At 52.2% G+C, this 27,539-nt stretch overlaps 1 protein-coding gene across 2 annotated transcripts in view; it reads left to right on the forward strand.

Moving 5' to 3' along the window:
* Nucleotides 1-27,539, forward strand: part of KCNQ1 (potassium voltage-gated channel subfamily Q member 1) — a 349,770-nt gene that overhangs the window by 245,779 nt on the left and 76,452 nt on the right. For both annotated transcript variants that reach the window (XM_022591072.2, XM_022591073.3), the window contains exon 12: nucleotides 25,972-26,047. In XM_022591072.2, coding sequence (XP_022446780.1) covers nucleotides 25,972-26,047 — 76 coding nt within the window. The remainder of the gene's footprint in view (nucleotides 1-25,971; nucleotides 26,048-27,539) is intronic.

Genomic DNA, 27,539 nt, shown 5'->3' on the forward strand with positions numbered 1-27,539 from the left:
CTTCGTGGCCAGCCCTCCAGATGACCGGCCCGCTGCCGCCCAAGCGCACACCTCCGCAGGCCACTTGCCCCAGTGATGGGTCGGTGCCTGTTCAGTCCACAAACTGCCTCGGGAAAGGAATGTCACACACGGCCGGTCCTTCCGGTGGGGCAGGATGTTTCAGGGGAAATTACACAGGCGTCCTCCCAGGGCATCAGCTGCAGGCCTGCCCTGGTGGGCCTGGGGGGCAGGGGTGCAGCCTGAGGGCTGCCTCCTGCATGTTCGCACCTGACCCAGCCTCCCCTGACCCCAGGCCTGAGCTCTGAGCCCCGGGTGCCCCTGCCCCGCGCGGCCTGGGACACCAGCCGCCCTGCTGCTGGCACCCGCGTACCTTCACCTCCTCCTGGCCTTGTTGGAAGTCAGCTGTTTACTCCCTCCTTGGACATACTCCCACTCCCCCAGACCGTGAGCCCTGGGGCCTGGGCCCAGCAGGGGCTCAAGAAGTGTTTTGTTGGCACTTCTGGGGCCCTGTGGGGTCACCACCTTCCCCAGCCCTCCCCCGACCCACAGGGGAGCCCACGGCTGTTGAGTGCAACCACCTGCCCTCCGCTCACCCCGCTTGCTGAAAGGCTTTGCTTTGGGGCTGGGGGAGGGGAGACTAGGGATGGGAAGCTGAGGGACCCAAGATCCAGGTTCTTTGCTCAACGACTTGTAGGGGAGAGGCCCGTCCCGCGTCTGTTCCCACGCCGCTTCACGCAGCCCGTCCAGGCTGCCTCCAGGGGCACAGCCCAGAGCTGCGGCCTGCACCCTGCCTGCTTAGGGTGCCCTGCGTCCACTCTGGTGCCTCCTCCAGAGCCGGAGGTGACACCCATTGCGAACATGAACGTGAGGCTCAGAGGAGAGAGTGTTCTGGGCGGGGCTGGCACCAGGTAGGCTGGGCAGCTGGGGAGTTTCTTGGGGCGTCCGAGTTCCCTGAGATGTTTCTGGGCCTCAGTGAGTGGAGGGATGAGTTTCCTGCCCACTCCAGTCCCAGCGAGCATCTGACGCCTGCAGGGGTACGAGGTGCACCCGTTTTGGAGCCCTCGCCTGAGGCCGGGCAGAGCTGAGACTTGTCTGAGGTCACTCCCGGTTGCAGATGCGCACGTGTGCATTTATTCCTTCCTTCATTGCTTCGTTCATTCGCCACGGATTCCTGAGGCCTCTACGTGCCAGGCATCGTCCTGGGACCTGAAAACACAAAAGTCAACGAAAGAGACAAAATCCCCTTCCATAGAGCTTAGGATTGGGCAGGGAAGAAGGAATTTCTGCAAAGAGGAATGAGGTTCCTGCTGGACGGTCAGATGGTGGGTGAGGGCAAGGCCTCGGAGAGGAAAGGAACGGCCCAGCCAGTCGTAACGTCCTGCCTTGAACGGAAATCCTAAATCGTGACATACCAAATGCATCCACTTGGGGCCTTATCGTGTGTGCTCTTAGGAGGTATTTTCGTGCATTTTCTCCCATCAGCATTATAATTCACCTATTGTCTTGTAGGCCTTTAATCACTTCCAGGTATACCTTTGTGTGCTAGGTGAGAATCCAGCTACATCTTCCTCCATGGAGTGACTCCATTTTCCCACCCCACCTCCCAACCTCTCCAGGCTGTCCCGGTGGCTGGTGCTGTCATCTTAGTGGTCGGCTACATTCCCAAGTATACAAGGGGTGTGATCCCACACCACTGCTCTGCTGTCCAGAGGACATGCCAGCACCACACAGATAGGTTGTAATGCCAGCAGAAGACCTACCCTCCTCCCCACATTATCCCCTTTTAAAGTTTGAGTTATGTATTCAGAGCCTTTTTTCCTCCATGCCAACTTTAGAGTACATTTATGGAGTTTCTTAATTTCAATGGAAAGTTCGCTCGGGATTGCATCAACTTTATAGATTAAATTTGGGGAAAACTGAAATCTCTATCATATTATACCATCTCATCCAAGAGCAAGGAACCTCTCTGCATTGACTCAGGACATCTTCTCACTCCTCCACTGGAGTCTGAAAGTGTTTTTGGAGGGAGCCTCTGGTGGAGGTTTGCTTTTGTTTTTCCCAGATAGCACATCCTCTCTAGTGCTAAGTGGGGACTTATTTTTCCCAGGACTTTATTGCTGGAGTGAAGAGATGCCGTTGATTTGAGCAGGTTCTTCTTCTACCTGGCAGCTGCGCTGGACATTTTTATCCATTCTAATCACTCATCTGTTGATTATGCTGATTTTCTAAGCAGGTGACCTGGTCAGCTACAAATAGCACCAGTTTGATCTTTGCTCTCTCAAGCCTCACAACGATTTCTTTCTTTTCCTTTGCATTAATAATAATAGCGTGGAGTCACCACCTTAAATAGCGTGGAGTCAGGGGCATCCTTGTTCCAGATCTTGGTGGAGGTGCATTTAAAGTCTCTCCATTAACTGGATGATTTGTTCTAGGCTTTGATCTATAAACTGCCAAGTTAAGGAAGTTCCTTTCTATTTTTATTCTTCAGAGATTTAATTTTTTACTGTGGTTTTAATGCTTTCTGTACGAACAGGGATGATCATGTACTTTTTCCCTTGAGGTGAGAAGCACTAGAGTTCAGGTGTTGAACCATCCTTGCATTCCTGACACAAAGCCGAATTTGTATTTCTTTTTTAATACAATGTCATGTTTGGTTATCTAATATTTTGTTTAGGATTTTTGCCTCTATGTTCATAAGTGAAATGGACCTATAATTCTATTTTCTTATATTTTCCTTTCATGGATTCAGAATCAAGTTCACCAGCCTGTTAAAATGAACTAAAAAATGTTATTATTTTTCCACTTTCTGGAACAGCTTGTAGAAGGTAGGAATTTCTGTATTAGGTGTTTTATAAAACTTTGGCAGAGGTCACCTACAAAGCCACCCAGGCATGAGTTTTGGGGGGAGGTCTTTGGTTACATCTTAATTTCTTAGCTACATGTTTATTCACATCCTCTATTTCTTCCAGCGCCAACTTTGACATTTTATCTAGTTCTAGGAATTTATCCATTTCATCTGGGTTTTCAAGTTTATTGACTCATAGATGTCCCTAATACTCTTTTTAAAAGTTATTTTTGCAGTTTCCACTACATCTTTTTTTTTTTTTTTTTTTTTTTTTTTTGCGGTACGCGGGCCTCTCCCTGCTGTGGCCTCTCCCGTTGCGGAGCACAGGCTCCGGACGCGCAGGCTCAGCGGCCATGGCTCACGGGCCCAGCCGCTCCGCGGCATGTGGGATCTTCCCGGACCGGGGCACGAACCCATGTCCCCTGCATCGGCAGGCGGACTCTCAACCACTGCGCCACCAGGGAAGCCCTCCATTACATTTTTTATCACTTTATCACCACGTACATTGGCATCCTTGGTCAATCTCTACACCTCCGTCAAAGGTGTTGTGTGTTACCCCATTTTTTGAAAAAGCAGTATTGCAGAAGTCTATCTGCCTTAGTAATCTTTGCCAGGTATGACCCACCACCTATTTTTGTATGGCCCATGAGCTAAGAATGGTCTTTACATTTTAAAATGGTTGAAAAAACTCCAAAGAAGCATAAAATCGTTCTGATGCACGAAACTTACATGAAATCCAAATTTGAATGTCCAGAAGGTAAGTTTTGTTGGCACGCTTCTACACTCAGCTGTTTCCTCACTGTCTACAGCTGCTTTCAAACTACAGCAGCAGAGTGGAATGAATGCACACTCTCGTTCAAGTTCCTCGTCCTGGCGTCCAAGGGCCAGTCTGCATCAACACCTCTTGCCCCGCCGAACACACCCACATCTGTCACCTCCCAATCCTCCCCACCTCAGGTGTACCCTGTGCACCCAGTGGGCTTGGTCAAGGTCCCGGCCTTGCTTGCCTTTGAAACCCATGCTCCCCGAGCTCTCACTTGGCGCTTGGTAACTCGAGTGGACTTGGTGGCTCTCGCCCTCCCTCCAGGCACTTACTCTGCCCAGCCTTGCCCGGTCATGGTGCCGCCCGAGTTCATGATGGTCCTGGGGTAGGAGCTGGGCCTGGGTGATGGTGCCTGGTGTGGGGGTGGGGAGTCCAGGGGAGATTTTAAAGCAGTTTTGGAATCACAGAGTCATTACCAAAGTCATACAGGGAGCTCCCGCCTAACCCCTCACCCAGTCTCCCCTATGGGTAACATCTTACATTAGGATGGTGATTTGTCACAGCTCACAAGCCAGCAGTGGTGCATTTTGATTAACTGAAGTCCACACTGCCCACAGATTTCCGGTTTTTACCCAATGTCCCAGGACCCCGTCCAGGATCCCCCATGACATTTAGTCGTCACCTCTCCTCGGGCTCACTTGGTTGTGACAGTTGCTCAGACATCCCTGGCTTTCGATGACCTTGAGAGTTTTTAGGAGGACTGTCAGGTGTTTGGGGGGATGCTGCTCTATTGGGAATTATCTGCTCTCTCTCTCGTGGGCGGACTAGGGTCGAGTGCTTTGGGGAGGAAGCCCCCGTAGGTGAAGTGCCCTCATCCCGTCGTGAGGGCACGCTTATCACGGTGCTGGCCGAGTCAGCACGCAGCAGGTTTCTCCACTATCCACTTGTCCTTCTTTCCCCTTCCTGTACTGTCTCCTTGGACCTGCCAGAGTTTGTCTCTGCGGTGGACCCCTGAGAGCCCCAGGGTGGGCAGATTCAGGAAGGGACCCTCTGGAGGATGAGGTCTGGCCTGTGCTGGATCAGAGCCGTGACCCTAGTTGCGGGGGCGGGGAAGCTGGGCAGGCAGACGGAGTGTCAGGCCAGACGTGGGAATCCACACATGGCCCCTTCTCAAAGGCGGGTGCTGTCCCCGGGGCCCTGGCGGGGTCCTTGGGCCTCTTTCATTGGGTACATGCGAGCCTAGCCTGGCCCATGGTGGAAATGCAAATCTAATTAGTCTGGCATTGAGCCCGTCTTAAAAGTATTAACAGAGCCTTAAACTGTGCTGTTGGATGGGGATGAAGAAACGCCTTAGAAAGAAATTACCGGATGGTGACAAAGCCCCAATTTATTAGTCCTCTCCAATGGGGGCTGTGCAAAGGACGTTAATTACTTTAATGGGACTTATTTTGCTTCGTTGCCCAAAGTAATTGGTTTATTAACCTCTCCTTTCCTTTGGGGGGAGGGGAAGGCAGAGGGCCGGGTGGTGGCCCTGGGAGATCCTTGCCCAGCGCTCTGCCCCTCAGCCCAGCATGCCCGCCCCCCCACAGCCCAGTGCCCTGTCCCTGTCGGCCTGGCCTGGAGCAGCCCAGCGCCCGTCCATTTGTCCTTGTTTGCCGGGCACTCGCTATGGGTCCAGCACTGGGAAAGTGGCCGTGAGAGCCGGGGCCGTCCAGAAATGTGCTGTAGCCCCATCCATGTGCCCCAGAGCAAAGGAACACGGCTTCAGGGAGGCGTGGGTGCACCGGGCAGAAGTTCCACAGAAGGGCCCGAGGCTGGAGAGGGCAGGATGGGCAGAGGACTCCTGGAGGAAGGGGAGTAGAGAGCAGCCGGGGAAGGATGTCCAGGCCAGGGTGGTGAGGGTCAGGGTGTGCAGGCAGCCCAGCCTGGGGAGCCGGCTTCCTCAGACATCAGGAGATAGGAGTGATAACGTTTGCATTTCAAAACATCCCTCCAGCTGGAGCGAGCCGTCCCAGAAACAGACCAGGAGCCAGCGGCTCCCTCACCACCCACAGGGGGATTCTCCAGAAGACCGCTCAGGCCTGGGGCCCTGAAAACAGTATCTGATCGGCAGAAGTCAGTTCACCCCCCTACTCGGCCCTCAGGGCTGGGTGAGAGGCCAGCTCTGCCCTCGTGCACACCCAGCACTGCCCTCGGCCTGGCCCAGGAGCAGCCCGGACCCAACAGGAAAGACCCCCCCCACCAACCCCCAGCTCCCTGAGTAAGGCGGGGATGGGGCGGAGTCTCCTGTGTCCCTGGACCGTGGGTCCAGGAGAAGAAAGCGCCCCTCGGGAGCGCTGGCCAAGCCAGAATGCCCCTGTCCCCATGGCTCACCCTGGCGGGACCCACATGTCCCATTCTCCGTGTGGACCCAGAGGGCTGCACCTGCCCTGCTTGTCCAGGGGGATTGGTTGTGTGTGCTGGGGGGACATGGTAGGAGCGGGCTGGAGCTGGGGGCAGTCATGGGACTGCATGGCTTTGGGCCGCCCAGGCGCCTCCCCACCCCGCCACAGACTCTCGGCCTGGAGCTGTGCCCTGTGCGACACTCCCTCCAGCTGAGTTGGGCTCCAGGCGGGGGGGTCCGGGCCCAGTGCTGACCCAGAGGTGTGGGAGTCCCCAGGCAGCCTGGAACATGGGGTCTCTGATGCCCTCTGTACTTACGGGTAGGGATACTGAGGCCCAGAGTGTGCAAATGAGGCCCCAGAGGCCACCCGGGGCCACTGCAGGGGGGCCCCCACTGTCACACCAGGCCTGGCGGTCACAGTGCACAGGGCCCGGCTGCTTCCTGCTGCTTCCCGCTGCTTCCTGGCTCCCCAGGGGCCCCAGGCCATCCCTCCCTCTGGGGGCCTCAGGTCATCTGTCATGTGAGAGAGACACACTGGGCCTTTCTCGCCTCTGCTGTGAGCTTTGTGGTTGTTCTGGTCAGGTGAGCAGCGCCCCGGTGATGGCTGGGTGCGTGGGCCCCCCAGCCGCGAGGAGCACCCACCTCCCCAACTCTGCAGCCGTCACCTCGTCCCTGAATTTAACCATGGACTGAGGGGCCATCTCTCGCCCTCTGTGCTGGTCAGACATGAGCTGTTGGGATGGGAGGGGGAGGGTCGAGGCCCCCAGAGCAAGGGGAGGGGGTGCATGCTGACCCCAGCAAGTCCCTGCGGTCGTTCTTGGCGTCCAAAGCTGCCTGGTGGTCCCTCGGTTAGTGTGAAAGGGGCTTTGGGAGGAAGGAGGCTCAGTGCCTGGCTGGGCTTCACCAGGATCCCCAGCTCAGCTGCTTCACCCCTGATCCGGAGGCCTGTCCCCCCAGCACCCCTCCAGGAAGGATCGGCGGATGCCATGATTTCCAGGGGGTGCAGGCTCGGCAAGGGCAAAATGACCCCAAAACTCAACCAGAAGCCCAGGAGATTGGGGTCCAAGGTGGGAGGGACCTGGGGGGTTGAGGCCTCATCTGGGGACAGGCGAGGACATGTGCCCCCAAGTCCGCTCAGCCCTGCAAGTCTGGGAGGGGATGGGGGTCTGAAGACAGGGCTGTGCCTCTCCCGAGCTGTGTGCGGTGGGCAGTCGGCTCTGCCCCCTTGGCCTGCAGCGTCCTCGTCTGTACCGTGGGGATAGCGAACAGGCAGAGCATGGTTTACAAGCACAGGGCGAGGCTCACAGTAGGTGCTTGTCGGTGGGTGAGAACAGGGCGGGTGAAGCCCGGCCAGACCCCCAGCCGAGCTCTGCAGGGGCCCCGAGTCCAGGTCTGTGCTGAGAACAGCCAGAGGCGGGGCCTCTGGGGAGGTTGAGACTCGCCTTGTGTTCTGGGAAAGGCGGGGTCCTCAGCCCAGGGGCCGTGGTCACCAGAGATTGGGGTGCAGACTTGTGGGTGGCCTGGCAGGTTATGGAATCTGTTGCGGGGCGAGGGGGAAGACAGCGGGACACTTAACGCGGGCTTTGCCCCCAGACACTGGTGCAGGGATCCCACCATCAGCGCCCCCGGGCAAAACCCGCATCAGCTTTCCGTCACGGGGGAAGGGGCTAGAAAGAGCATCGCGCTTTGTAACAACCTCAGGGGGTGACTCGCCCGTTCCTCATGCCTGAGAGCAGGAAAGCAGGGCCCCCAGGGGCAGGGCGGGGCCGCACACAGCACCTCCTTCCCCACAGCAGGCCTGCTCAGCCCCTCCTAAGACGCCCCGGGAGCCTGGCAGGACCTTCTGGGTCCTGACCCCCAGGCTTACCCATCTGGAGAACCCCTATTCCTCGGGTCTACATGGAATAGCCCCGATTTTAACTCTGAGTCTTTCCCTTTCCTGCCCGGAACCCGAGTGGCTGTAGACACTCTGTCCTGACCGGGTTGGTACGTAATTCACGAGGCTTCCGGAAGGAAACGCTCACAAGTCACTTTCCTATTAGACGAAAATCAGTAAGAAGCCCGTGTAATTCTTCCTCGACGTTAGGGGTTTTCTCTCCGCTGCTTTAATCAACGAGTTCCCAATAAGTCATTTCAGCGAGGCCATTACTGTTGGCTCATAATCTCCCGGGGGCTGCGAGCGAAATGGGACCCCCGGCTCTTTTCCTGAAAACACTTTTCTTGTTTTCTTTCTCTGGCGCGCTGGAAGCAGGCCAACTCGCCAGTTCCATTAACTTAATGAGGGCTGACAGCCTGCAACAAACGTCCTCATAATCTCCCCAGGATTTAAATGGGGTTCTCCCCAGCCGCCTGCTCACACCCAGGCTCTCTCCCTCTGTCTGCTCGCCCGCCCCCACCCCCCCCCCCGGGGACAAAGCCGGGACGAAGATGCGTTTCTTCACTGGCTCCTTCCCAGCAGCTCTGCCCGGGCAGCCTCAGACTTTCAGGCTGCCCACCCAATTTAGGGCACCCCACTGGGGCCCGGGGACCACTCTCCCCACAGCCCAGGAAGGGCCAGGGCCTGGTCCTAGTGATTTCTCAATACCCCGTAATCTCCAGAGCGCAGAGCTGCGCAGCTGTGACGGCTTTCCGGGGCTCCACTTCACTCCGAGGCCGCGTCCTTGTTATGGTGAAACCTCAGTCCTGGTCTGCACTGTCCTTTGTGGTCCCTCCAGCTCCTAAGGCCTCCAAAGCTCAAGGAATTTGCTGGAACCAGCTGAAACCCAGCATGGGGATCTGTGTGGGGCTCTCACACCCCCCATCCACTCGCACCCTTTCCAAAGAGAGCTTTGGGCTCTGAGGAGGAAACGACGCCGACATTTGCAAGAGGACCCGGCTCATGGGGCAGGGGTCTCCAGCAGCCAGGTGCAGGCGGGGATTGAGCCAGGTGTCCCGAGTGCACGGCAGTGGCACGTCCCACCCCCAAGAAACCTTTTCCCTGATGTAAGGACTCGAGCCTCACCCGTTGTCTTGGGGAGCCGTGGTGGAGGTCCCAGACCTGGTCGCCCAGGGTCACAGCCAAGTCAGCCCCTCCCGGCCATGTTCATGTTCTCCGTGGGCCCCAAATTCTGGCTCTTCCACACCTCCCAGGCCATCCCAGGCAGCCGTTGGCCAGTGTCAGCGGCAGCTTTTACATGCAAGCCGTCCACCTCTGGGTGCCGTGCCCCTGCCCAGGCGACAGCACCAGCGGTGAGCGCTAGGATGGATCTGTGCGAGGCAGGGGCAACAGTGCGTCAGGAAAGGTCACCACGGCAAGGGGCTGAACCCTGCAGAGGCTGCCATTTCTCCCCACAAAACGAGGCCCCTGAGTGCTACGCGTCGGGCTAGCGTGGGGATGGAGTGACCCTCGGGAAACATGCCGCTTGGTGCCACCCAATCTCTGCTAGCTGCAACCGCTGTGGTCAGCACTTCTGTCCTCACTATTGGAGTTTGATGGTGCCCTTTTCCACTGGGCACCGAGCACAGCGCTGCCCACTCTCCCGGCCTCCCCCTGTGCCCCTCCTACTGCCCTCACTTGGGCCACCAGCCACATGGACCTTCTTTCTGTCGCTCCCTCCCGTCCCCGGCCCTCGCTCGGCCGTCCTCCCTGCTGACCGCTATCTCCCGCCACCTTCCTGTGTCTCCTGCTGCCCTGGATGCTCTCAGGCTCCTCAGACGGGCACTATCCCCACACTCCGTAATCCGCAGTGTTCCCCAAAAGTGTCACCTCGCTGGCCAGACCACCAGCCCGTCCACCACTCTCTTCTCTGACCCCGTCCAGGGTTAGTGATGGGGGTGGTGCTTTCTGGAACCTGGGCCACTCCTGACCGTCTTGAGGTCTCTGTATTTTGGCTTTTCCATCCTCGCGGCTTGTCTGGGCCAGGATGTCCCCAGTGGTGGTCACTCTCCTGCCCGGCTGGTTTCAACTTCCTGGGAAGTTGACTTGGGTTGACTTGGTCTGCGCTGAGCTGAATGGAGTCGAGTTGCCTGAGTTGGGCTTTCAGCTTCACTGAGGTCACCTGACCCAAGCCGAGTGAGTTAACTGGAGGTGACGTACACCAAACTGAACTGAGTTGAACTGAGCTGCTGGGTGGTCCGATCTGTGCTGGGTGGTCTCTGGGGGTCCAGTCGGATGCCCTGATCTTAAAGAAACAGAGAATGTACTTCTTTCCCTCGGTTCTGGGGTGTGTTGAAATAAGTTAAACCATTTCAAAGCCATTGCCAAATCCATTTCAGTCGACTGTCCTGAGGTCCTCGAAGAATTTCTCTGCCACCTGGTTGGGGGGAGGGGGTAGCATCTACTCCACAGGCCCGGGCTTGGGGGCCAGCGTGCGATTGCTCTGACTTTTGGATCACTGATATGAAAACAATCTTCCAAAGACTTGAGAACCCAACGTGTTTAGTGTTTCGCCGTGTGAAACGATTTAGGGGAGAGAGAGAGAAGGTGCATAACCTCGGAACCTGCCCAGAGCGCCGGACGTTTTGTTCCGTTTGGGCCTGGTTGTGAAGGACCCAGCAGGTCACCCTCGGAGTTTGCACACCCTTGGCAGGCGGTTGGAGCTGGGGCGGGGTGAGGGGGGTGCGGCGGGGAGGTGTAACAAGGTCTGTGATATGCGCCTTGGATTAAAACGGGTCCTTTGGCAGCCACATGGTGGGGGATGGATTGGAAGTGGGGCGGCTGAGCCAGAACGGGGAGTTAGGGGCCTCCGCGGCATCCCGGGAGGGAGGGAGGCCAAGCCCAGTTGCACCCCTGAGGCAGCCAAGCCGTGTCCGTGAAGCACGCGGAGGTAAGGTCCCTCCCCAAAGACGCTTGTGCCCTGGCCAGAGGCAGGGTGGCTGGGGGCGTCCCAAAGGCTCCCAACCCTTCCCCATCCCCTTGTCCCCAGGGACACCAGCACCTTCCCTCCCAGCACCTGCTGTCAAGAGTGATCTCGGAAGATCAGCCACACCTTTGAAAGCCGGTTTTAGCGCATTCACAGAGTTGCACACCCGTCACCACTGCCTAATTTTAGAACACGTTCATCACCCCAAAAAGCTACCCTGCGCCCGTCAGCCGTCACTCCCCGCCCCTGCTCCCCAGCCCCAGGCAAACACTCATCTCCTTTCCACCTCCGTGGATTTGCCTATTCAGAACATTTCACGTACATGGGATCCTATAATATGCGGTCTTTTGTGCCCGGCTTTTTTCACTCAGCACGCTGTTTTCAGGTTTCACCCATGTCGTAGCAAGTGTCAGTGCTTCATTCCTTTTTATGGCTGAATAAGATTCTATTGAATGGATATGCCACATTTTGTTTATCCGTTCGTCAGTTGATGGACACTTGGGTTATTGCCACCTCTAGACTATGAGGAACAAAGCCACTACGAACGTTCACGTCCAAGTTCTTGTGTGAACATGGGTTTCCATTTCTCCTGGGCATTTCACTGCAAGTGGAAGGAATTGCTGGGTCACATGATAATTCCAGGCCTCACATTTTTTAAGGAAGCTCCAGGCTGTTTTCCACAGTGGCTTCCCCATCTTTCACTCCCACCAGCCGTGCACTCTTGACAATATTTGTTCTCGTCTTTTCATGGTAGCTGTCCCGGTGGGTGTGAAGTGGCTTTGACTTGGGTGTCCTTCACGGCGATGACACTGGGCGTCTCTTTACCTGTTATTTGCCATCCGTGTCTTTTCTTTGGAGAAATGCCTATTCAAGTCCTCTGCCCGTTTTTTGAAATAATTTTTATTCGGTGTAGTTGATTTACGATGTTGTGTTGGTTTCAGGTGTGCAGCAGAGTGAATCAGTTATACATACACATATATCCACTCTTTTTTAGATTCTTTTCTCATATAGGCCATTACAGAGTATTGAGTAGAGCTCCCTGTGCTGTAGAGTAGGTCCTTATTAGTTATCTATTTTATATATAGTGGTGTGTATGTGTCAATCCCAATCTCCCAAATTATCCCTCCCCTCCCCGCCTTACTACCCCCACCCCCGTAACCATAAGTTTATTTGCTACATCTGTGACTCTATTTCCGTTTTGTAGATAAGTTTATTTGTCACCTTCTTTTAGATTCCACAAGATTTAGCACCTGTATGATTTGCAAAAACAACAAACGAACGAACGAAAACAATCCCAGCAGACACCTCACTTCCTCGTGTTGTAATAGAGCGAGCCTCAGACAGAGGGGCAGAGAAGTTTCTTGAATGTGTGCCCCCGGCCAAAGGAACAAACCAATGGGTGAAAGAGGGAGTGAAGTGAAGTGAGACGAGACCCCAAGGGATTTCCCACCGCAGTGAGCTGTCCCCACCATGAGATGCGTGCCTTGTCCCAAGGTGTGTGCTGACCCCGGTTCCCAGCTCAGCTGCATTTTTCCACAGTCACCTTGCGTGTGGGGAGGGCAGGCCCTAACCATCTTCAGCCCCCACTCCTGATATGACTTGAGTTTTGAAGGGATACACGCCCATCTCAGGGCCGGAGCCCTGCATCTTCACAGATGAGCAGAGTCTTCTAGACTTTCCTCCCCAGAACATGGGGGCCTGGGGGCTCTGGGGCTCCCAGGCCAGGGCTGATCACCTGCTCCTGCCTCCAAGCTCTGAGCTGGACGTGGGGACTATCTGGGCCACATGCCTCAGCCCCGGCGGCGACCATGGATTACACGGTGATCATGTGATTACAGTCGGTGTTTGGGGCTCCCGGGCGCCATCACAGCAGGGGAGTGTGGCCACCCGACACCTCCCTGGGGAAGGGGTGTGGCTGGACGTGAATGAGGGTGGGCTGTGACCAGGAAGGAGGTGAGGGAGGGCCGCAGCCTGCCCGGGGGGCCCTCCAAGTGGGCGTGAGCACGGCCCTGGATGTGGCAGGGATTGATGGACGTGGGAGGCATGGTGGGAGGGTGGGCTGCAGAGAAAGCTGCAGACTCAGCCCCCATCGTGCCTGGGCTGGGCCCCGTCCGCCAGCAGCGCTGGCCTTGATCCCTGTCAGAGGTAGCCACGGCTGGCCAGCTATGGAGCCACCCTACATTCAGCTCAGGGTCAGCAGAAGACAGGCACGGTGGCCCGTTGGTCCACCCATCCTTCGATTGCTTCTCAGACCCAGGCGGGACCAGGCCGGGGCACTTCACAGCCTATCCTGAGCTGTTTTTGTCAGAAGCCAGTGGGCCATGCACGCTGGGCGGGCTGGTTTGAAGTCTCAGGATTGCAAAACCCTCACCCCGCAGGGTGCTATCTCTAAAGAAGTCGCCTGACTCAACCACAGACTCCCCCCGGCCCTCGGGCAGGCATCCAGAGCCGGAAGCCAGAGCTGGCCCGGTGGGGTGGGTCAAGGGCGGGACGGGAAGACAGCAGGGCAGCGAGCCCCCAGCCAGCCCGGGTGGGCAAGACTCGGACACAGAGTCCAGACTGAGCTGGGTTGGGGGCGAGGGGGCCTGGCCTTCCCCCCGCCCCTCCCCCCAACAGAAACCAGAGCCGCCCAGGAGGGTGACTGGGCTGTCACGGGGACAGAGCTCACACTGCAGTCTTGCCCTCAGCACTGCCGCCAGCAGGGAGGCCGAGCCACGAGTCACGAGGCTCTGCTTCCCCGGGCCTGAGACGGGGACACCCTGCCTTCCCATCAGAGCCGGCACTGGGCAACAAACACATACCAGGCCTCAAAGGGAAAGGTGACAGCAGCCTGCTGTCTCTGCACACCCTCCCCAAACCCCTTCCTTTGGAAAGACCTGAAAGGGAGAGTCCCCACAGTCAGCCACTTCCAGGGGCAAAAGAGCAAGTGTTCTGGGAGACCAGAAGGTGGTTCATGGAAATGTTCCTGGGTGCAGACCTTCAGGGATGAAGTCAGCAAGGGGCTGGCCCTCTATGGCTTCAGCTGGGCCTCAGGCTGTGCTGAGCACAGCAGCCCACATCTCTGACAAGGGCAACACCCTGCTCCCTTGTTCAATCATTTCTGCTTATATTGCTATCATTTCCACCCTTCTGCTTACTTTGGGTTTCATTTGCTCTTCTTTTTCTAGTTTCTTAAGGTAGAAACTTAGATCATTGATTTAAGACTTTTCTTTTCTTTTACTATGTCATTGAATGCTATAAATTTCCCTCTGAGACCTGCTTTAGCTGCATCCCTCAAATTTTGACATGTTTTCATTTTTCATTCAGTTTAAGATGTTTGTATAAAATTGTGATGATCTGTTCCTTGAAAGTTTAGTACAATTTGGGATAAAGCCATCTGGCCCTGGCTTTTTCTTGTGGGAAGATATTTTAACCACCACTTTAATACCTTTAGTAGTTGTAGGCTTATTCAAATGTTTTATTCCATCCTGAGCCCGTTCTATTGAGTTAGATATTTTCCTGAGAATATAGCCGTTCCTGTCTAGGTTTTCCAAAGTTTCTGGCATATAGTTTTTGAGAATATTCTTTTATTAGCTTTCAAATCCCTATTTGTAATGTTTCCTTATTTTCTTTTATAATATTTTTATTTCTATTTTCTCTCAGTCTCACCAGAGCTTTATCTATTTTGTTAGTTTTTTTTTTAAAGAATAAAATTTTTGCTTTATTTAGAGATTTCAAAAACTTACATAAAGGGAAAGATATACCATATTCATAAATAAGAGACAGTGTTATAAAGATGTCAATTCATTTCTTCCTCCTTCATCCATAGATTCAGTATAATTCCAATAAAAACCCCAATAGGTTTTTTTTTCCCATGAAACATAATTTGATGATTCAAAAATTTCTGTGGAAGAATAAGGAGCCACGAATACCAAGACCTTTTTCAGAAGCTCAGGGAAAGACCATTTCTTCCAGGTACCAGGACATATGGTGTAACACATAGTGACTCAGATGCTGCAGTGTGGGTGCAGGAATCGATCATTAGCCCAGTGGAATAGAGAGCCCAGAAAAGACCTGCACAAATGTGAGGTTTTTGAGTGTGATCAAAATGGCATTGCCAGTCGCTGGAATAGGTGATTATTCATAATGAGAAAGTGAAGTTGGGCCCCGACCTCACACCATATTCAAAAATTCACTCCAGATGGGCCTAAGAATGAAATGTCAAATACAAAGCTTATAACCATTAGAAAATATGTTAGTTTGTATCTTTCAAAACTTAGCATAAAGGAATATTTCTCACATGAGACACAAAAGCATTGACTATGAAAGAAAAATATTAATAAATTTGTTTCTGTAAAATAAGCACTTCTGTTCATTGAAAGACACCTTAAAAAAGTGAAAAGATAATTTTCAAAGTGGGATTTGCACTAGTTTTCTATTGTTGCTGTAAGAAATTCCCTCAAACCTAGTGGCTTCAAACAACACGCATTTATCCTCTTTTGGTTCTTCTGTAGGTCAGAAGTCCCACACAGCCTGAGGGTCTGAAAGGTATCACAGGGCTGGTTCCTTCTGGAGGCCCCAGGAGAGAATCCATGCCTGACCTTTTTCAGCTTCTAAAGGGTCCTTGGCCCTTTCCTCTACCTTCAAAGCCGTCACATTGCTGCTCTCTGGCCTCTTTCCCACAGTCACGGCTTCTTTCAGCCACAGCTGGGAAAGGCCCCACTTTTAAGGACTCAAATGTCTAATCGGGCCCACCTGGATAATCTAGAATACTCTACCCTTCTCAAGGTGCAGCACCTGAATTGCATCCATAAAGTCCCTTGTACCACGTAAGGTGACATATTCATAGGTTCTGGGGATTAGAACATCTTTGGGAAGCCTTTTACTGCCTAATACAGGAATAGGTATTCCCAATACATGAATTGACAAAGAATTGGTTCGTTGGTAGGTAGAGAGATAGGAAGGGAGGGAAGGAGGGAGGGAGGGAGGGAGGGAGGGAGAGAGAGAGAGAGAGAGAGAGAAAGGAGGGAGGGAGGGAGGGAGAAAGAAAGAAGGAAGGGAGGGAGGGAGGGGGAAAGACAGACAATTTACATCAAACTAATCAATAAGTGCACAAATAACTGAACAGAAAAGTGGCCCAGGGCTGTGCCTTTCACAGTGGAGGACACACGGCCAGTCAGTGTGTGAGAGCATCGCTGACACTGGTTTCATCTGGTGTAAATCCCGAAGCCTCATCACTAGGGCAGCAGACGGGGATGTGGGGCAATGTGGGGCCCCGGGTCTCTCCTGAACCCCTGGTGGGATGCTTAGTAGGGCCACCACTTAGTAGGGCCGACAGTGCGGCATCACCTGTAAGGTGCAATTTCACATACCGATGACCCGGCTGTGGCATGCCTGGGTACTCACCCTGGGGAAACTCCAGTCCGTGCCCAGCCGGAGAAGGTAACCAGGAGTGCGTGTCGTCCTGCCCTCACCAAGCCACGTGCCCATCCAGGAGGGAGAGTGAATGTACTCGGAATGTCCACATAGAGGTGTCCTTTCCACCAGTCAAAACGAACGAACCAGAGTGACTCACAACCGTGTGGGCGGGTCTTGGCAACATAAGCCCAGGGAAAAGCATAATACGTTTCTATAAAGTTTAAATCACTAAAATAAAAACTATATGCCCTTTTTTGGATATATATAAGTGTGATAAAGTTATATAATCAGGAAAGAAAGGAGTGAACGACATGGATTCAGGTCGATGGCTCCCCAGGGTGGAAGAGGCAGGGGGATGGTTGAATTGGGGGCTGTCGGGGTCTAGCTTTTATTCTGAGCAGTGGGTTCCTGGGGGTTTTCTACATTACTGAGCGAGAACAACCAACTCTATAATGATGGATAAAAAAATGAAACACCACAACCAAGTGAGATTTATTCCAGATAAACCCGGCCGGTTCAATATTCAGAATTCCATTAACATAACCCATCACATCAACAGGCCGCAGAGAAAACTCTCATGATCCTATCAAGTGATGTGGAAAAAGCATTGATAAAAATCTAATATCCATCCGGGTCCTCCTCTTTGTCGAAGGGGTGGCGGAGGGTGCCTCCTTTCTCAGACAGAGGGAAGGGGACGCGCGCTCTCCTGCGGGGCTCAGTGTGCCTAAGGTGAGTCCTACTGCCCGTCCCACCTGCCTGGTGTTGGAGCCACCAGAAAAGGGCACTCACCCCCTCCCCGGGCCAAGCCCAGCCTGGAGAGAGGAGAAGGCCCTCAGAGAGAGGGGCCAGCCAGGCCCTTCCCCAGAGACCGCAGAGTCTTTGTGTCCAGCAGAGAGGCTGGCCATGGGGCTGTCACCAGAGCAGGGGCCAGGCCACAGCAGGCCTGAGCGGAGCTGGCCGGGCCCCAGTGTCCCCAGCCCTGGCTTCCCATCGGCCTGGGGGGCTGCTTGGTTGCAAAGGCCATGGCTTTGTTCCGTGGACCTGGCAGAGGCGAGGGTGGCGGCAGCCTCTGGAGGCCACTCGGGCAGTCACTGGGTGTGGTCCTTTGTTCAAGTGAAGTGGGATCTGAGAACCTCGGGCCTCGTCCAGGCCTCGGCGGGCACAGCCAGTGGGGCCCTTCCCAGTGGGGCACCTGTGGAGGCCCCGCCCACTGCCTGCTCACACACCACCTGGGGGGACTGCAAGAGGCGGGAACCTGAGGCCAGGAGACGTCCCCTCCCGGGGCTCAGGCCGGGGGTGAGGGGCCCATGGGGCCAGTGGCCCAAGCCCCAGAGGAGGAATCTCAGGGCCTCCTGTAGCCTGCTTTGGCTCCCCCTCCAAGCCCGTGTGTGTGTGTGTGTGTGTGTGTGTGTGTGTGTGTGTGTGCACGCGCGCACGCATGTGTCCTGAAGTATGTAAGTTGCCGCCCCCTCCCATGTAGGTGCATGAGTGTCACCAGGCCTGGGTGCTGCATGCAGGGGGCCCCTGTGAATGCATGTGCTCAGGTGAGCCCCAGTCGGAGGAGATGCGGGGACACAGACATGAGTGCCTTCTGCACATGGGCCTGGCCCACCATCCAGTAACGTCCAGTAACGTCCAGTAACATGGGGGGCCTTGGTCTCACTGGAGAGCATCTCATATGCTCTGCGCTCAAAAGTGGCCAACTCTGGGCTAAGTAGAAACCACCTGTCCCTGAGAACTTTAAAAGCTGCTTATCTTGAAAGGCTTTTTAAAAAACTATGGTATGATTTATTTATTGTAAAGTGCATAAATCCTGCAGGAACAGATCAGCTTAGTTTTACGTATATATACCCTACATGAAAACCCACGAGGTCAGGACATAGAACACTTCCGTCCCACCAGCAGTTTCCTTCCCGCCTCCCCAGGGAAGCCTCCCCCGACGCCCCCCCACCCCTGCCGCCACAGGTAACCCCTATCCTGGCTTCTCTCACCGTAGAACAGTCTTGCCTGTTCTTGAGCCTGCACGGAACCGTATTTGCATACAGCTTTGTCACTGGCTGGCCTTCCTATGAGGGAAGCTGCTATAAAGATTCTGATAGATATATTTGGTGGACGTGAACACTCGTTTCTCTGGATTAAGTATCTGGAGAATACGAAATGCCAGGTCCCAAGGCTACAGCCAAACAGCTTTCCAAAGTGAACCGACACACGTTCCCACCAGCAGCGCATGGGCGTCTGTCACTCCACAGCGTCCGCGACACTGGATGTTGTCAGCCTTTTTAAGTTTGGCCATTTTAGCGAGCGTATATGGGTACCCCTTTCGGGTTTTCATCTGCATTCCCCTAATAGGTCATGCTGTTGAGCGCCTTCTCATGGGCTTACTGACATTTGGGCATCCTATGTGAAAAGCGCCCGTTCAAATCATCTTTTTAAATTATGTGGTCTTTTCCTTATTGATCTGTAGGCATATTCTCAATATATTCTGGCTACAAGTCCTTTACCAGAAAATATCCTTTCCTGGCCTGTAGAGCATCTGTTCACTCCTTTACTGATGTCTTTTGATGTCTAGAAGGTCTTAATTTTAAGGAAGGGCGATTTGTCGAATTTTGTTGTTGTTGTCAGTGTGGCTTGTGTTTGGGGAAATCTTCCGAGGTCATAAAGATACTCTCCTGCTCTCTTCTGGAGGTCTGATGGTCTCTGCCTGCACGCTTTGATCTAAAATCTAACATGAATTAATTTTGTGACTGCTGTGTGGCGGGGATCATGGTTCATATCTTTTGCATACAGCTATCCAAATTGTCCCAGTACCACTGACTGAAGGGAACATTCTTTCCCCCACTGGATCGCAACAGTGCCTCGGTTATAAACACAGTGACCACATATGCGTGTTTGTGCTTCTGAATGTTTTATTCTGTCCCGCTGGTCTATCCTCTACCTAATACGGCTGTGTTAGAAGTGTATTCTAATACCACATCTCTCTAATACACTCCACTCATTGCGGTAGCTTTACAGTACCTTTTCAACTGGCAGTGTGAGTCCTCAACTTTGTTGTTCTTCAAAATTGTCTTGTCTACCTTAGCCCTTTGCTTTTTCACCAATATTTTAGAATCAGCTTGAAAATTGTGCCCCCCAGAAATGAATAAATAAAAGCACTCTGCTATGGATTGGAATCACATTTGACCCGTACCTCAAAATTCACCTCTTAACAAATATTGAGTCTTCCAATTTATAAACGTATTATATAACCCTCAACTGATTTAGGGCCTCTTTAATTTCCCTCACTAATGTCTAGTATGTTTCTGTGTAGAGGTCTTGTTCACCTCCAGGAGATTTATTCTTAGATATTTTATGGGTTTTGATGCTGTTACAATTGGTATCTTTTTATTTCATTTTCTAGTTGCTTGTTACTAACATAGAGAAATACAATTGCTTTTTGTATATCATCTTTAAAACCAGTGTTCTTTCTAAATTCATTTAGCAATAGAATAATTTATCTGAAGATTCTGAAGGGGTTTTTAACATATATGATTATGTCATTTGCAAATAATGACAAAAGTTTTATTTTGTCCTGTCCAATTATTGTATCTTTCATTTCCTTTCCCCCTCCCCCCCCCACCCAATGCACTGGCTGAGACTTTGGGGATAACATTAAGTAGAAACGGTAATGGCGGACATCCTTGTCTTACTCCCCATCTCAGGAGGAATATTTCACCATTAAGCATGACGTTTGCTTAGGTTTTGTTTGCTTTTGTGTTTGTTTTTTACGTAATGGAGTTTCCTCCTATTCCTAGTTCTCTAAGAGTTGTGTTTTTAATTATGAATGGGTCTTGAGTTTTATCACATGTTTTTCTGCATCTTTTGAGTTGCTTATATGTTGTTTTCTTACTTGTTCTGTTGATGTGGTGAATAATGTTGATTGGTTTTCGGCTGCTAAACCAACCTTGCGTAACTGGATTGAACTACACTCGATCATTTATCTTTACATATGGCATTGGGTTCAATTTGTTGGTATTGCAGGTAGGATATTTGCATCCAAGTTTACGAGAGAGATTGGCCTGTGACTTTTCTTTCTTGAAACATCTTTGTCGGGTTTTGATATCAAGGTTATACTGACTCATAAAAATCCTCTAAAAAGATTTGTATAAAATTGGTATTATTTCTTCCCATTTAAGGAACAATCTACTGGTGAAGTCATCTAGACCTAAGGCTTTTTTGTGTGTAAATTCCAAATCTAATTTATTTAATTAAAATTGGGCAATTTGGATTTTTAAGTTTCTTCTTACGTCTGCTTTTATATATTGTGGTGTTTTTAGGAATTAATCTATTTTACCTAAACTATCAAGATTATTTTTGTACATAATATCCTCTAAATAGGTTCTTAAAATATCTCTAGTTAGTCTTTTCAGAAAATCAAATTTTGGCTTTGTTGATTTTCCTTAACGAAATGTTCATTTTTTATTTCATTGAATTGTGCTCTTATCTTTATTATCTCTTTCCATCTACCTTCTTGGGATTTAATTTACTATTGTTTAAACTTCTTGAGACAGACTTTGGCCTCTCCTCTTCTCTTAATATATGATTTAAGATCATAAAGTTTCCTCTAAGCACTATTTCATGGTACCTCAAGCACTTATTTTAGCTGTAAGTTGTGATACGGAACATTTTTATTACGACTCAATTAAAAGTATTTTTCAATTCTTATCAGATTTCCTCTTCGATCCTTGAGATATTTAATTTCCAAAACACTTAAGGATTTTCCAGTTATCTTTTTCTTATTCATTTCTAGCTTAATCTCTCTGTGGTCAGAGAACATACATATGTGACTTACTTTCTTTGAAATTTGTTGGAACTTGCTCTTCAAGCCCTGCACACGGTCCCTTCTGGTAGATGTTCCCTGTGTGCTTGGGAAGCTTAGATGCCCTTTGGGCACTGAGCACGGTGTTCTGTAAGCGTCGATCACATCAAGTTCCTCCTCGGTTCGTTCAGACGTGTCTCTCTTTAGATGTTTTCACAGCTCCTCTATCTGTTACCCACCGAGGTGCATTCAAATCTCCCACCATGATTGTGGATTTTCTCTTTTACCTTTAGTTCTGCCAGCTTTTGCTTTTGTATATTTGAAGCTTATGTTGTTAAGTACATACGGATTTAGAATTGATCTCTTCCCACCAAATTTTGACCACTTTTTTTTTTTTTTTTTTTTTTTTTTGCCACGTGGCATGCAGGATCTTAGTTCCCCAACCAGGGATGGAACCCCTGCCCCTACAGTGGAAGCATGGTGTCCTAACCACTAGACTGCCACGGAATTCCCTTGACCGCTTTTTAAATGATGAAATGTCCCCCCTTTATCTCTGGCAATACTTAAAGTCTTCTTTGTCTTATATTAGTTTACCTGCACTAGCTTTCATTGGGCAACGCCAATGTATGTCTTTTTCTATCCTTTTACTGTCAACATTTCTATGCCTATCTATTTCAGTATATTTATAGGCACCATCAAATTGTTTTTTTAAATCTCATCTGACGATCTTGGTTTTTTAATTGGAATATTTAGTCCCTCTGCAATGCATGCAATCTACTATCTCACTTTTCTTTTTCCCATTTGTTCCATCACTTCCTTTTGACTTCCTTTCCTGCTTCTTTGGGTTAATCAAAACTTGTTATTAATTAATTTTTATCCCCTCTTAGCTTGTTAATTCTACAGTCCTTTATTATTCCATCAGTGGTTGCCTAGAGATTATCATACACATCCTTGACTCACTGGAGTCGACGTCAGATGAGCACTTTTACCGTTTCCCTGACAACACATGGTGCTCACCACTGTTTATCTCCACTGATGCCTCCTCCCTTTTATGCTATTTTTATCATGTATTTTTAGCTATAGCTATGCCTTAAACCTCAGGAGACATTATCATGATTATTTCAGTCACTTTAATTTACTAACTTAAACTTTCTCACATATCTGTCCTTTTCTACATTCTTAATTCCTTCCTGCATTTCTGTGCATCCTTCTGGGATCATTGCTCTCTACCTGGGGAGACCCCTAAGTCGTTCTTTCAGTGCAGGTCTCCCAGCAGTGAATTCTCTTGGTCTAGTTTTCACCTTCTTTTTTTTTTTTTAATTAATTAATTAATTTATTTATTTATTATTTTTGGCTGTGTTGGGTCTTCGTTTCTGTGTGAGGGCTTTCTCTAGTTGTGGCAAGCGGGGACCACTCTTCATCACGGTGCGCGGGCCTGTCACTGTCGCGGCCTCTCTTGTTGCGGAGCACAAGCTCCAGGCGCGCAGACTCAGTAGTTGTGGCTCACGGGCCCAGTTGCTCCACAGCATGTGGGATCCTCCCAGACCAGGGCTCGAACCCGTGTCCCCTACATTGGCAGGCAGATTCTCAACCACTGCGCCACCAGGGAAGCCCTCACCTTCTTTTTTTATAATTATTGTAGAAAATATGCATAACATAAAATGTATCATTTTAACCATTTTTAACTGTATCATTCAGGGGCATTAAGCACATTCATGTTGTTGTGTAACCATCACCATCATCTCCAGAACTGTTTCATCTTCCCAAACTGACACCCTGTCCCCACTGAATGCTCACTCCCCATCCCCCTCCCCTCAGGCCCAGCCCCAGCATCCTACTTTCTGTCTCTGTAGACTTGATGACTCTAGGTCCTCATACAAGTGGAACTATACAGAGTTTATCCTTTTGTGACTGGATTATTTCACTTGAACCTTCATTTTTAAGAACGTATTTGATGGGTATAGCATGCTAAGTTGGTAGGAATTTTCCTTGAGCACTTTAAGGATGTCATTCTGGCTTTCATCCTTTCCATTGACAAGCCAACCATCAGGATAATGTGTCATCATTCTCACCCCCACCCCCCTGACTTTAGAGCTTCTGCAATGTTCCCTGTGGTCTTCAGCAGGGTTACTCCGATGGGCCTGGGTCTGTTGTACCTTGTCTCTCTCTCCAGCTGGATCCAAAGAGCTGTTTGAATCTGTGGCCTGATGTCTTCCATCATTTGGGGAAAATTCTGTGCCACTGAGGCTTCAAAATTATTTGTTCTCCATTTTGCCTCCTCTCCTTCTAAGGTGTTACATGTATTAGAACTTCTAACCTTATCTTATATGCCTTGCACTTTTTCCTATATGTTTAATTCTACTTTCCCTCCATACTCTAACCTGGCTATTTTCTCCAATTCACAAATATTCTCTTCTCCTCTGCCAGCAAATTCATCTACTGCATTTCTTAATTTCCATGAGTGTCCTTTTTGTTCTGGAATTTCCTTTCTTTCTTTTTCATATAGATTCTACTTCTCTGGTGAAATTCTCCATCTTGTCATCTATTTTCTTGAACCTACTTATCAAGGTTATTTTCAAGTCCTTATCTAAAAACTCTGAAGCAAACCAATGCAACTGTTTGCTCCTGAGTCTGTGGGTCAGCATATTGGGCTCCTCACCTGGCTGGTCTCACCTGGCTCGTCCAAGCGGCAGCTTGGTGGTGACTGGGTGGTCTCAGCTAGCCTCCGGAGTCTGGAGCTGTCGGGCTGTCAGCCAGGGTGCCTCAGCTCTCCTCCACGTGGCTTTTCTAGCAGCCCAGCTCAGACACGTCCACATGGCAGCAGCATTCCATGATGATGGAAATAGTTGGGGGGAACTCCGATTGGGGGGAACTGCAAAGGATTTACACCCATCTCTAACCTCCCCCCGCCCACCCTCTGGCCATAAATTTTTACATTCCCCCCAAAGTAAAATTCACTCACCCCTCCAAGAGACACCAAAGTCTCATGCGATTAGAGACGGCACCCTGTCCAAAGTCCAGCATCTTACGATAGGCCTTTTTTTTTTTCAGCCTCTGCCCAATGCCTGGTCCCCAGACCAGCACTATGCGTTTCAGGATTTTGATATGATGTACCCCACTTTGGGGTCCTAATTTCTTTTAATCTATTGCAGCATGGCAAACCACACCTAAATTTAGTGGCTTCACACTGCAGCTCTTTCCTTATTCATGAGTCTGTGGGTCAGCAATTTGGGCTCGGCTCAGCTGGGAGGTTGTCCTGCTGGCTCTGCGTGGGGTGACTCTCACAGCTGCAGTCCCCTTGGAGGCTTATCAGGGCCGGATGGTCGAAGATGGCCTCAATTCACATGCCTATTGCTTGGTGCTGGCTCTTGGCCAGAGCACCATGATTCTCCACGTGGCCTCTCCAGCCAGCCAGCTGAGGTGGTTCAAGCGACCACATTCCAAGAGCACACAAGTTATACACGATGGGACTTCCCCAGCATTCTTTTCATCACAATAAGGGTCAAGGTCAGCCCAAATTCAAGCAGTGAGAAAACCAACTCTATCTCTTGATGCAAGAGCAACAAGTCTTTAAGGCATTGAATCTACCACATCTTTAGATCTGTTTCCGTGGTCTGTTTTGTCCATTTGTTTTCAGTCTGTTGAGTATTAAAAACAGAATAGAGGCTCCATGATCTTATCCCTACAGATAATTCAGTTTTCTCTGGCGTGCAAAAGGTGCAGGACAGAGCACCTTGCTCCAGGTGGGGACTGAGGTGATTTGAGGCTATGGCAGGGTTGGGGGAGTCTCATCTGAAAGCTTGGGGTGTTTGCCAGGACCCCGTCTCCTTGGTGACTCTGAATCGCAGTTCTCCTCTCCCCGGTGGCGTGAGTCTGTGGAGGCCTCTGCCTAGCTTTTTATCCTTCTAGCAGCTGCTCCTTGCTCCGTTTCTCAGAATCTCACCCCATGCTGTGCGGCTCAGTTCACAAATGCTTCAAGGGGAAATTGCGTGAAAGGAGGCTTCCTTCTCTGTGGCCCCCCATTCACCAGGATCTTGGCCCATCAAGTCCTGGATGTCTTTGCAGCCCTGGACTCCTGTTTATCTTGCCGGCCCAGGGAGCCCCCTGCCTCCCATTCGGCTAGTGTGCCCCACACAACAAACGCACAAACGCACACGTGGGCTCTACCAGTTCGTTTCTCTTCTGGGATCTCAGCCCTTGGAGTCTTCCTTGCTCTCAAAGCCATCACACAGCTGTGGTGATGCTCTCAGTAGAAGGTCTGGTCAGATGCAAGCTTCGGAGCCAGAAGGAAAATCCCCGCTGGTTCCATGTGGACGCATTTCCTTCCGGTCTTTTTCCTATGAACATATATATATATCTCAACGATTGTGTCTCCCTTTTTAATGATGTTTCTAGAAGGAACTTCAGAGGGGATACTGCACGGTCTCCTTAACAGGGTGGCTCAGGTGGTAACTATCCCTGGCTAATTTGTCCGTCAGCCCTATGTTTTCCAAGTGGGTACCGGTGGGCGGGCTATAAAACCTTCCAGCTGAAAGGGGCCTTAGCTGTCATCTGTTTGTACCCCCTCCCCACGCTACTAGTGAGCAGCCAGAAGGCCCAAGGGTAGAAAGAAGCTTCTGTGGCTCTACCGTGAGTGAGGGGCAGAGCCATTGCCAACTCGGGACCCTGACTCCTACCCCACTTCTGAGCGACAAGCAAGGCGAGGGTCCCTCTAGGGTCATCCCCCTAATTTAAAGCCTCTTGGCCTCAGCCTCTCCTCCTGCCACCAGGATGTGAGCTTGCAGATCCCCATCCGAGGGGGTTGAACACTCTCCTTGTTTCTGGAAAGGCCCAGCCCTTTGCCGGGGATGGGGGCACATTTGGGAAGCCTCCGAGCCTCTGAGAGTGGTGGGCGCGGGATGACCGTCTGGTCCACACTCACGCCCTCCTCCCCGTTCTCCACTGCAGGCTGCGGGAGCACCACCGGGCCACCATCAAGGTCATTAGGCGCATGCAGTATTTTGTGGCCAAGAAGAAATTCCAGGTGAGTCCTGTACTCAGCCCTCCTGCGCTGGTCCACCCTGAAAGCCCCTCTCCCACCCACAGCGCAGGCTGCGGGGTCCCCATACCCTGCCATATCTGAGACCTGACCCTTCACCCGTCAAACACCCTGCCGTGACTTCAGGATCCGTCCCCAAGACAGCAGACCCTGGAGGGACACTTCCCTGATCGGCCTGGACCCTGAGGCCCGGCGCAGAGCCCAGAGGCACGCAGGGCCCGAGGGCTCACTAGCTCCTCCCACCGCCCCCACCAGACAGGAGTGGGAGTGACTCAGGGAGGGTGCGGAGCCCACCCTGCGTCACCTGGGCAGGAAGTGCTCTGTCCCAGGCCGGCTCAGGGCTCTTATCCCCCTCGCCCACCCTGTGTGAGTCGGAACAGAGGGGAGACCCAGCCCTGCTCTGTGCCCCGGGGTGGCCCACCTTTGCAGGGAGAGGTAGGGTCTCTCTGGCTGGGCGGGGCTGGAGACTGTGGGCTTCCCCATCGGCACTCCTGCCAGGGGTGGGTCTCCTGCAGCCCCTGGGAGCCCGCTGAGGAAGCCAGCTGGCGGCAGGCTTGGTGCCCTCCTTCCTACGTGGGGACCGTCCTCCGTCTGAGGAGCGGGACCCAGCTCAGCCCTGACTCTGAGAACATGGAACCTTAGGAAGCAGGGACCCTTGGGGGAGGCCATTCTCTTTCCAGAAGGCTTGGCCACCGGTGCCTTTCAAAAGTGAGTCCTTGGTGGAGCCAGGACTGGGGGTCGCCCAGAGCCAACCAACACCCACATCCCCTGGGCCTGCTTCGCCAAGTGAGGGGCTTGTTCACACCCCCTGGGAGGCCACAGCGAGGCTGGGACAAGAGCCAGCCCCCTCCGGGCCGTACCTCCCACCCCAGCCTGAAGGCTTGACGCTGGCTCGTTCCAGCCCCCTCAGCAGAGCCCTCACCCACGCAGGCCACAGAGCCAGACTCGGTGCGGGGTTCTGGAAAGACCCCACCCCCCTGCAGCCCTGGGGAAGAACCCTTCCCCCGCTGGTAGTGGGAGCAAGAGCCCAAGGGGCTGGCCCAGGACGGCGTCCACGGGTGCCCAGCCCTCACACAGGCTCTGCCACGACACGACCGCCACTGATCCCGGCCCCAAGGACAGCCCTGGTGAGGCCCTGCCCCGGCCGCCCCGTTCCTCCGGCTACCCGGCAGCACCCGTGGCCCCCTTGGCTGGGTGGTTTGCACACAGAGTCCCCAGTGTTATCCTGCTGCCTGCCCGTCTGTCTGCCTGCAGCCCTGGAGGGGGGCTGTTCCCCACCAAACTGGGCCAAGTTGTGCTAAGGCTCCCGCCAGGGCCTGGGACTCCTCATTGTTGAAACAAAAGAGTCGTGGTGAATGCTATTGTCGGCCGGCGCCAGGAGGTCTGCCCAGCAGTGTTCTGGGCGAGATCCGACGGTCCCGGACAGAGGGCGTCTGTGGCTGTTCCTTCCCCGAGGGCCCGCTGCCCTGGCGGTACC

This window comes from Delphinapterus leucas, chromosome 7, assembly GCF_059928025.1.
Source record: "Delphinapterus leucas isolate spDelLeu-1000000601 "Yukka" chromosome 7, BTC_Dleu_Yukka2, whole genome shotgun sequence".
NCBI lineage: Eukaryota > Metazoa > Chordata > Mammalia > Artiodactyla > Monodontidae > Delphinapterus > Delphinapterus leucas.